The sequence below is a fragment of the Dinoponera quadriceps genome, unplaced genomic scaffold (genome assembly GCF_001313825.1).
Source record: "Dinoponera quadriceps isolate SergipeBrazil2010 unplaced genomic scaffold, ASM131382v1 scaffold321, whole genome shotgun sequence".
Classification (NCBI taxonomy): domain Eukaryota; kingdom Metazoa; phylum Arthropoda; class Insecta; order Hymenoptera; family Formicidae; genus Dinoponera; species Dinoponera quadriceps.
Window position 1 is genome coordinate 58,606 of NW_014554418.1, and position 11,514 is coordinate 70,119.

General features: G+C 39.1%; 1 protein-coding gene across 1 annotated transcript; it reads right to left on the minus strand.

Annotated features, from left to right (window-relative positions):
• Positions 1-1,581: 1,581 nt before the first annotated feature.
• On the minus strand, positions 1,582-10,616 carry LOC106748337 (trypsin-1-like). The gene is made up of 11 exons (XM_014626762.1): positions 10,583-10,616; positions 6,983-7,118; positions 6,742-6,849; positions 5,867-6,160; positions 4,372-4,426; positions 4,244-4,296; positions 3,952-4,040; positions 3,574-3,712; positions 3,357-3,473; positions 2,795-2,947; positions 1,582-1,731 (listed from the first exon to the last, which is right to left on the minus strand). Exons 1-11 carry the CDS (start codon positions 10,588-10,590, stop codon positions 1,582-1,584), a joined length of 1,302 nt encoding a protein of 433 aa, XP_014482248.1. The 5' UTR covers positions 10,591-10,616.
• Between the last annotated feature and the right edge of the window lie 898 nt (positions 10,617-11,514).

An 11,514-nucleotide genomic window follows, 5' to 3' on the forward strand; every position in this document is an offset into this window, starting at 1 on the left:
TTAGATCAGTCTAAACAAAATTTACCATTTTGCAAATAACACGCAAATTCTTGAGTTATTAATAAAAGAAACATTTATACATGGCTATTTCCAATAATTAATAACTCGAAATTTTGCATAGTTGTTTGCAAAAATGGTAGAAGACTTTTTTGTTCAGCTTAATCTCTACAGCTTCACATGAACGATTGGCCACAATCGTTTCGATCACCCTGTACATTAACGATGCGTATTCCATTGGACGTTAAAGACTTAAGCTTCATGAATCTTCGATTATTCGTCAATCTGTACCTCTACTTATTTCATACAAGAGATATTCTTATTTCATATACAAGAGATATCTAAACAGCCAATTAATGGGTTATGCATGTGAATCTGTAATTAATTATCTTCTCGTTCAAAGATCGTAAATAACTTACAGATACGAATACCAGTGTAAACTTATAATCTCGCAAGTGTTTTTTGTGTCTCTGGGCATAAAAAATAATTCCCTGGATAAAGTTATTGGATATTCAACTGCTATCTTAATTGATTTTTATTGATACTTATTGATATATAACTAATGTTATATTTGAAACTGAAATTGCAATAGTAAAATAATCAAATATTATATATGTAAGTAATTATAAAATAAAGTTCTCTTTAACACCCAATATGAAGAAGCCGTAGTAACTATTTGCAGTATCAAAGTAAGATAATATCTAGTAAAGTATTACATATTTGCGGAATTTTCAGGCTCAATGCAGAACCAAAATTTCGACTCGGTATGTCGCACGTAGGTAAATTAAAAAATGATGCATTATTAAATCTTTAATAGCCGCTAAAAGGATTTTAAATGCTGCTCGTTAATTCCACACAATCGGACTCGTGCGGACACAAATGAACTGTTGGATATGAATTTGTATAAACTTTTAATCCCTTCCATTAATTGGTGCGCGACGGAATATCGGCGGTGAATTAACGATCAACCGCGGTGACGTGTCACACGCCGGAAGTTTCGGTTTCGAAACGTGACAATTAAGCCACACTCGAAATCGGAAGTACGGGACATTCGCCGCCAGTGCTAAAATTAAATGGTATGCTCGAGGTACTGTATTCATGACTTTATCAACGAGCGAGTACGCACGCGGCAGGTCGAAATAATTGATTGCTAGTCCGTTGCTGCTACGTTAAATCTTTATGAATATGCATCGAGTATTGACGAAATCACGTAATGTTTGAGTTCCAGTAGTCGCCTATTTGTGTTCAAGAGGCTATTTTCTGTCGTTCTTGGGCGGACGAATATATAGCAAACGCGCGAGTGTGTGTGTGTGTGTGTGTGCGCGCGCGCAATATAATGTCTTATGTACAAAACTAATGTTTTCTTTTAATCTAATTTTTAACTACGTTAGTAAATTATATTAAATCCTAGTTTCAACAAAGATATTTCGCTGACGGACCAAAAATATGAGAAATTTTTTTCTGTTTTAATGTCAACGCACATTTTCGCCAACTTGCGGAATGTGATTTATTAATGTAGCACAATGTTCTAACCAGTATGTAACAAATTGAAGTCGACCGTGAAATCTACGTATTACTCTATACTTAATTAATACCTGAGTTTGCAAAGATCCAAGATAAATAACTGCTGACACGAGTATACACTCCTGGATGTATATTGGTTTCGCATCCTAATCCGTAGGATAGGACACCGATCAACGTCTGTTCCGACACCAAAGGCGCACCTGGATCACCCTGTAGACAGTGACGTCGCGTTAGCTTTGATTGCAGGATCGCTTTGCTTTAAGCGTGTTAATTGCCGGGAATAATTGACTCATTCGAGCATGGATCATCGTACAAGTTTGAGTCACCGAAAATATCGAATTTTCACACAATGTCCATAATCTCATTTATTCTCGCAAAAGTAACTGGGAGTAACTCAATGTTCCTCGGGAACATTTTGTTTTATAATTTTTACCGACGCGTTTGAAATCGAGAAGACCTTATAAATAATTCGTCCTCGTAAAATCCTTGTATCCGCACAGTATGAATTCCCTCAGATACAATACAATTCGTCAGGAAAACGCTGCGTACGAAGTGCCCTCCCTTATTCCGCAGTCTTCGCACGCTATGCGCACGTTGCGAGATAACGAGAATTTTTCCGGCGGGCGCGGCTCGCGGTGCTCGCGTGGAAATTGCGTTCTCGAGTCAAGTGCCGCATTGTTCACCGATCCGGTGCATCCGACACCTGAACCAGCCGCGCGTGTACTTGCGGAAAGACTATTGACTCCATCGGCGTAATTGTACACTCGTGGCCGTGTGCAATCGGAATTCGACCGAACTACCGCGCTGCTCTTAATTTACGCGCCTCGCATTTTGCAGGCGCGCCTCTCGCTCTGGCAAAATCATTACGCGCGCGAGCTTCAATCCCCCATGTACATGCACGAAATACTTGAGATTACCAGAAAAGCTCAATAATCATAACTGATGCGCGGTAACCGTGGAACGTGAATTCACCATCGAAGCGATCATTATCGTTCGTTATCCATCCTCTCCGGATATTTTCGAAGAATCGTATTACGCCTTCATCACAGCAATTCCACCATCTCGTCCGAGTGTTCTAACAGGCTCATTGCACCTGACATCCGAGGGCGTACATCCCGCTCGATGGCACGTAGACGATACCACACGTGCCAAGTGTCGTGACGCGCGAAACGCCTCTTACCCTTCGGTGCCGTCGCGGCCCTCTCGAGCCCTTCACGGATCACCGCGGCCCTGCTCGTTGTGTCACCCACCTGTGATTTCGTCTTCATCTTACCTGACACGTTTCCGCGCCGCGGCTCGCGTTGCATGCGCACAGCATCTCCTTAGACAACGGCTTGTAGCGCGGCAACATCTCGGCACACGTATCGTGATTTACGATCGCCACAGCAGCCACTGCGAGTTCCACGCTCCCTCCAGTTGGCCGGCCCTGGAAATTTGGCACGGTCAGGCACGTTTTTACGACACGTTTCTCGTTATTGTAATCTCGGGGCGTCGGGACCGAGCGCTTGCAAACGTTTTGCGACGGTGTTTCGTAACGATTTACTTGGTACCGACGTGACTTTGAATAACGTCGCGCCAACCACCGACGGGGAGTCGCGCGAAAAGTTTGCATATCCGAGTGCTGCATTCGCTGTAAAAATCTCGTTCCTCGACGTCGTTACGAGAGGAAGCGTTTCAGCCGGCGTTTGTAGGAACGACCGACGAGTTATGCGCTCTCCAGGTGTCGTAGCACCTGGACGCCGTACGATAAAACGGCGCACTTTTCGCGCTCCAAGCTTGTTCGACTGTGAAAATTCGGAAATAAAGCAAAAACGCGCGTGTTACTCGATATTTACCAGAGTTCGCTTCCAGCCGGTCACGACACACGTTGCTCTATCGCGGTCTGCTCGACTCCCTTTCTCAGGTAGTCCGATTGGTAGCAACTTCTCTCCAAACTCCGCGGGGATTTTCAGCTACAAATTCGACAAGTGTGTATTGCATACGTACGGATTGAAACGCGATGGAACGCGCTCGCGTTTTTCGACCACTGGTTCGATTGACGAAGATACGTACTTTGATAAGCGCTATATCGTTGAAGTACACGTACTTATCGAAATTTTCATGCACTACAATGTTGCTTATCTCCAATACATCACCACCCGTGGAAATGTTGGATGTACGGACACGCACGGTTATCATCGGCAATTCTGTCCTGTGAAATACGAAAGAGCGTATCAGCAAAACGCGCCGAACTCTAGTGAAATTTTAATTTGACATTCAATCGCAAGACAGGTATGTGCGCAACAATGAAAAATGGAAGTTTAGGGTAATTATTATTGCTGAAGGAAAAATTCGAGTGTTTTAATAAGAAAATCCCTCAACGTAATTAACACCGTGGATATTGCTGGGACACTCAGTATTTTATTATGTACTTTTCACAGCGGCACGTACCTAAAAACGCAGGATGCCGCGGTCATAATCCAGGATTCGTGTATGAATGCGCCGCTGCAAGCGTGTTGTCCCGTTATTTGGATCGATACCTGTATTGGAATAACGAATTCTATCTGAAATCCGATTTATTCGAAAATAATAGCGGCTTACAGTCACCGTACTGCACTGACTACCGATTAAAACCACATGTGAATGGCATGCAGTTTTATTTGCCGACGCAGCGTATGATGTTACGTGTAACGTATGAAAAAAAAAAAAGAGAGAAGAAAAAAAAGAAATGAATTTCTCTCACGTGGTATGGGTAATCCGCGATGTCCACATATTGCTGCCTTTCGGTATTAACGGCTGTAATCGCAATTTATGTAAAACAATTCGATTTCGGAAAAACGTGAATATGTTTAGATATATGTTTTAACTCACTGTACACCAGCAGAACGCAAAGTAACGGGATCAATTTTTCGGACATTCTTTCGCACTCGAGCGACCAGTTACGACTAATGGCTCACTCTCTCTCTCTCTCTCTCTCTCTCTGAGATTATTCGGATTGAGTCGATTCACACGCGAATGGGAACTTACTTTCTTCCGATAATAAATCTTTAGTGTGTTGTATGTTATCTACGTCTGTTATATGTTATCTACGTGATTCCACGTAAGAAAACGTTATCGCGGCAATATAAAAGAACGCCGCGCGATTGATTTGGAGATCATCTCTCATCTGGCTAAAGAAATAATAGTTCACCGAAATAATGCTTGTGTGTCAGAGCCATGCGGCGTACCGAACTATGAAATGAACATGAACGATATCCTATCGGCTGGTAATGGCAAAATCGTGTCAAGACGATGATATTAATAGCTAATTAAGTATCCGACGGTGCATGCGTGAAACGTCTTTTATATCGTTCAACGTCTTCGTCTTAGTGGGGCACGTTGTTCGATTAAAGCGCGTTTGAGCTTATTGGAATATACTAAAACAATACCGACGCTCATTTTATTTATTTTATGTTTACATATAAATATTTTTACATATATATTCGCTAATATCCGAGTCAAAATTTTAATGCTACTCTGACGCTTTTAAAGGCAATTTGCACCTATTCGGACGACCTACAGATTAATAAAAACCTACTTTGACAATACTCACACTTTTTAACTTCTTTCTTGAATCTTTAATTTTGAATTTTAATACTACCTTCAACAATCTCTTTTGACGTTAAAACAGAGGAAATAGAAATATAGTCAAAGTAGGAGTTATATTACATCATTAGAATTTAAATTGAACTTATTTTGTTATCTTAGCTCCTACTGTATTGTAGAATTAAAGGTTTAACATATATATATTAACTTTACATATATAAATTAACATATATAATATTATTAATACATATTACAAAAATCTGTTGCAAATAGTGTAATGCGGATACCTCATATTTTATTTACATCGTCAGATTCACTACTCATTTAGTAATTTATATTACAATTTCAGTCCAACTTTAAGTAAAAATATTTAAAAAATATATATAATTTTGATGAATTCCTTATTACAATATTTTCTCTGTGTAGAAACAAAATTTCGAGGTATTATATCGGGTATTGATTTTGGTTCACGTCTATTTTCCGATATTGGTGAACATTACTGTAACGATTCTGGAATGGGGCTTATTTTCATTTCAGTAAACAAAGCTATCTAAAGTCATGACATGTTAAAACTGCCTAGCGACCTCATTTTTGCACTTGCGAACAATGTTGTAATCATAAAGTTGCGAAACATGAAACATGCAAAACGTAGAAATGTCTTCAGTGTCGTTGCCACACAAACCATTTATATCCATTATTGAGTATTCGCATTCAATTTTCCACGCACGTGAAAACTGAGAGCGCGCTAACAAGGGCATCGAGTAATTGTCAATAGTTAAACACCGCTGATCCATTTTATCCACGGACGAAAGGCTACGACGTTGGTGTAAACGCCAGGATAATTCGGATTAGCGCATCCGTATCCCCAGGATACGATTCCGTAGAGGATGTCATTGGCGGTGAGAGGCCCGCCCGAATCACCTTTGCACGCATCCTTGCCGCCCCGATCCAGATAACCTGCGCAGATCATCCTATCGGTGACGTTGTGTATGAACCAGTATTTCAGTTGACAAGTTCTTCTATTCACAGTCGGGAGCGACACTCTCTTTAACAGGGGTGACACCCATCCACCAGGCTGAAATAGAAAATCGATTGGCTGTAAGCGGACTTTTTGTGGGGCGGGATACGGCGCGAATACATTACGATCCGAAATGATTAACACGAGGATACATCGAAGTGTTACACAACGTAACGATGTACGATCAATTGTCTCGTGGTGGTTCTAAGCAATTGTTTAGACATCGATGCTTAGAAATAGCGGAATTGACAACGGTTGTTGGCTAACAACGTCGCTATTAGCGGAGAGTGCGTCGCAAAAGTAGCGCTTTTGCCTCGCGGTACGAAACGGGGAGCCCGCGGTCGAAGTAATTTAATAATGTCACCGTAATATAATACGGAATACCTTTGATATACCCGCAATGCGATTTAGTATCACAGCGCAAGGGACGCGGGGGGATATTGATTTTTTGACTACGCGCACCGCAACAAGCGAACGTGGTGATTGAGGCGCAGCTCTCGATTTCCCGACGAGCGGTGTACCGCTCTCGCGAAATCCCCGAACTATGCGAGCGACCGATGGCAAATTCGCCGATTATTGAGCCCAATCTGTTCTCCCGCGACGTTCAGATAATCAGAGTCCGTTCACCGTGAACTTACCGTCATCGTACCCCATCCGGTAATGTTCACCATAACGCCGCTCGGGAGTTCCTTTTCCGCCAGCTTCACTGGCTGCACGCTATCGTTAAATCTGATTTCGTCGTCGAGCTGGAAATGAAATTTCCAGAGCGTGCGAGAGCTACCGATGTTGTTATTGTCAGCTGGCGCGGACCGTTAGTAAGAGAGAGCGAGAGAGAGAGAGAGAGAAAGAGAGAGGGAGGCAGAGTTAGGTGGTACATACCTCGAGAAGGGCGATATCGTAATCGATCGTCAAGGAATCGTAAGCAGGGTGTCGAACGATCCTTTTAACTCGATAATAGCGGCCCGCGTATTTGTCGTTACTTCCTGCATTGAGTCTGTAAACGTGGGCTGGCGCGCTGTAACGGAACGGAGAACGTGAGAAGAGAGAGAGAGAGGGAGAAAGAGAGAAAGAGAGAGAGAGAGAGAGAGCGTATAAACTCCGATATATGAAAATACCGGTGATAACCGCTCGAGCCGCGCTATGACAATATCGACAGAACGTTTACGGGCAGATGTGCGACCGCACTCGCAATCACGACGCGGATGATCGCGCAAACGTGCCTACAATTCTCTAACGTGCGTCGTTATAACGCGACAATTGCGCCGATGGAGGAAACTAGAAATGGTACTTAGACGAGCGAATAATCAAGGATCATATTTTCCGGCTAGCCATGAAAGCGAAAGAGAGAGAGAGAGAGAGAGAGAGAGAGAGATCGCACGCTGGAATTCATCCTACAAAGAGTCACCGTGTTTCCTCCGACGTATTTTTGCGTCGTACTTTTATGTTTTCATTAGGTTCCATCGCTCGAAGATCGAGAACGATTATATACGAGAGTAGATTGAAAAGTTTCCGACCTGACTAAGAAAGAAATATTTTTCTGAGCCAAATGAGATTTATTTTTTAAGTCTTCCTTCAACTCAATACACTTGGTTCAACGTTTTTCTAGATTTTTCATTCCCTCACTATAATAACTTTTGATCTAAAGTCGGGAAATAGTCATTTAACAGCACTTACCACTTCAACATCCGACGAAAATTTTTTCCCAGATAGCCGTTTTTCTTAAATTTGAAAAAATAGGACAAAGTCGGCAACAGTAATAAAACGCTGTAAAAAGTCCTTTTCCATCGCGTTTGAAACACTCAAGACACGATCATAAAATATCCAATTGATCTCGTTTTTAATCAACAATGAGCAAATGCGGCACCCAACGCGCGTTCAGCTTTCCCATACCTAATTCCTTATGTAAAATGTGCATCCGTTGAGATATCAGCAGCCTCTGCTAATTTTCTCAAAGGTAATCGACGATTGTCCATCACGATTCGATAATTGAACATAATCGATCATTTCATTCGTTGTTGCGGTTTTTGGTCGTCCAGAGCATTCCTCGTCGAAAATGCTCGTTCTGCCACGTTTGAACTCAGCAGCCCAAGTTTTCACGGTCGTAAATGAAAGAGCAGCATCCCCATACACTGAATCTAATTCAATTTTAAATTCCGTAGAAGTTTTCTATTTCAAATGAAAAAATTTTTTCACGGCGCGATACACGAATCTCTCTATTATTGACAAACTATCACACAAAAGATTATAAAAAACAAACTAATCGTTAGAATGACATCAAACTTAGCTCTTTGTGTTTTTTCAGTGCCATCTATTGGGCAAGTAATTAAATTTCACTAAACTCTTGTTCTTTCTTGGTGAAGTCGGAAACTTTTCAATCTACCCTCGTACGAATATAATTTATGATTTCATTCGAACCTAATGAAAAGGAATATCAAGTTAGAGGAAAGGATAATATTATGACCTTTGTTAATAATATGGCCTCTCTTAATATCTCCGCTATTATTAAATTCTAACGATTATTTATTAAATCATTAGTTTACTAGCTTTGTTATGCAATGATGCTGATATACCAATATGTAATAGACGGCATTTGTTATAACGCAGTTTTACTTCCGAGAATTTTTAAACGTTTTCAAAGTACATTTTAGCATTTAATTATACATATTTCTTCATTCTTCTTAAACTTAGGTATATTATCACGTATGTATATTATATGTATATACTTGAGTACGTATATACATATAATATACATACGTGATAATTATACGTGATAAGTAATTTTGTTTGTTACTTAACGTTTTATCCCGCTGTACAGTCGGTCATAGAATGATTGCAACCATTTTTTTTTGCATGTTTTGGAATATATAAAAATTACAACGAAGCGAATTTATGATTCACGAACATGAACAGTAAATAGTCAAATAGCTGTCAAAATGATATGTATATATATCTAATTTTTTGACATGTACACATATAATTTTGACAGCTGTCTGATCATCTATTGCGCATGTTCATGAATCATAGGCTCGCTACGTCGTATCTTTTATGTTTTCCGAAGCATATAAAAGAAATTGTTACAACCATCCTGGCCAACTATACATAGTACATAATTTCGAGTTATGCAAAGTTAAACATTAGCATGGCATTTTACCAATCTGCTCTCTTACTAAAATAGATTTAATACGGTTTCGTTTTTGAGATTTTCATGTCGAAATAGTTATTGAATAAATCAATAATAAATTAAGTTTAAAAGTATCCATTCGTTTTGTAGAAACTATCCTTTTTCTAATTTGTATTTACTTTCTGACAAATAAGTGAGTATCTACATTAAAAATTCACGGTTATATTCATTGTTGTTCCTTTTAAGAGACTTTATTTTGGATAAATATTAATATATATAAATTTTTAATAAAATACTGTGTTTTTTTAAACCAAACTAATTGTTTAATCTATTTTAGTGAAGGTTCACATTACTACCCCTATTTCTCTTCAACTTATTATGCAATGTTGCCATATTTTTATAAATAACATTCCAAATAATAAATATTTCATTTCAACTTTGAGTCTAGAATCGACTAAATAACATTGACGAGTATAATCATGAAGTTTTCAATTTGTAATATTAGTTATTGTACAAAAGTTATTGTTCAAAATATAAATGGAAGGCTATAATGCCATCTTCTCATTTACAGTTGAGCGACGTCTCAGAGATAAGAGCGAAGATTATTATTTCGTAGGTTTCTTGAAGATTCAGAGATTTCAGCTTGACTTAAAACCATCTAAGACGCTCTTATTTAAACGGATTTCGAAACATACATGATTAGTTTCGCGCGTAGAATTTGGTGCGAGATACGAGACAATTGTCTTGATAACGCGTGTCGAAGAGAGAAAGAAGCGCGTACCTTACGCAATGAGCCGCAGTGACAACCCATTTATTACTGATAATGGAGGCACCGCAAGTATGGAAAGTTCGCTGAATGCTCAATTGATAAGGATGGTTCTTTATGTCAACTGTCGTACCTCCCACGATCCGAGGGTTGAAAAGGGAATCCGTCCGTTCCACGAAGGATGCTGTGATATTAAATCTGATGGTAGAATTTGTCTTCGGCCGTTTCAGCAAAAAAGTTGGCCCCAGAATACGACGGATTCGTAAATCTCGCGAGGATTCGGTCAACTTTATTACGCGCAGCTCTGTAGCCTTTTAAACTTCCTTCTTTAAAATGGGCCCCGTTAAGGATAATAAAAAGTATGGTAGAAAAAGTTCTACACGGTAACTTGTACTGATATTATTTGGTTGTGTATATCGCGTGCTGTGTTATTCATCGTGAAGCTAAACGTCAAATAAATTTCGTTTATTCACGTCACACGCGATGGAAGTTGGTTTACAGAGATACGCATTGTTTATTAAATAAATCTGCAAACTTATCGCCCGAAGTGCGTTATTGCAACAGATAAGTACTATCGATCTCTTTTACTCACCAAAACATCCGGCGAGGAGAAGACAAGGAACGAAGCTTTGTAACATCTCACTAGTATATAAAGATTGAGTACACTCACCGGCTTTTATACTGGAGCCGTGTTTCTGAGATCCGGCGAAAAATTCTTATCTCGCGGCGACGCAACGCAGCTTACTCGACTGCCGAGTAATGCACGGAAGTTTCGTTACGAACGAACGTCATGTAAGAGGACGAAAGAAACTATTTTGTTGTAGAACTACGATATGACCCGTAAGGCGAAAAAAACATTATGAAATATTCAAGATATTTTAACATTTTGCAGTTGATATAAAAACCGAGGCATAGAATAAAGAAACCAGGTAGCACAATTAATTTCATATGTGTTCTTTAAACATATATAATATGATTATTAAACATTACATAACTTTAAATATATGAAACTAATATGTGCTATCTAGGAATATGTCAAATTACGATTGTAGAGTGTTGATATAACAATAATTTACTTAATGAAATAATGTATAATAATTATTGAACACCCTATATTAAAATATCATCAATCAATGCATAAATCTTTGTGTATTGTTATGATTAATATCTTCCGACCTTGAACGTACCACGCGATCACGCATCATATTTGATATATGTATGTACGACCATAACGGTCCCTGTCATAAATCAACGTTTGAGTAATTCTATTTGATCTTATTTAATTTATTCACGCTAATATAAATAAAATAAGTACTTACTAGCACCGCAATCGTCGAGGAAAACTCGTCAGCGTTAAGAATATCAAACTGCATAATGTTCAAAAGATAAGCACACTTTAGTTTCCCGAAAAAAATTGTTTATATATAATTATATATGGAATATATCCATGTATACAAATATATAATTATACATGTAATTATATGTACATAATTATATAATAATAAATACAGATATTTATACACA

Coding starts and splice junctions, on each gene's coding strand:
- LOC106748337 (XM_014626762.1), bottom strand. Junction 6,850..6,982: donor ACGATATCGCCCTTCTCGAG/GTATGTACCACC, acceptor TTTCATTTCCAG/CTCGACGACGAAATCAGATT. Junction 4,427..5,866: donor GGATAAAATGGATCAGCGGT/GTTTAACTATTG, acceptor TGGTCGCTCGAG/TGCGAAAGAATGTCCGAAAA.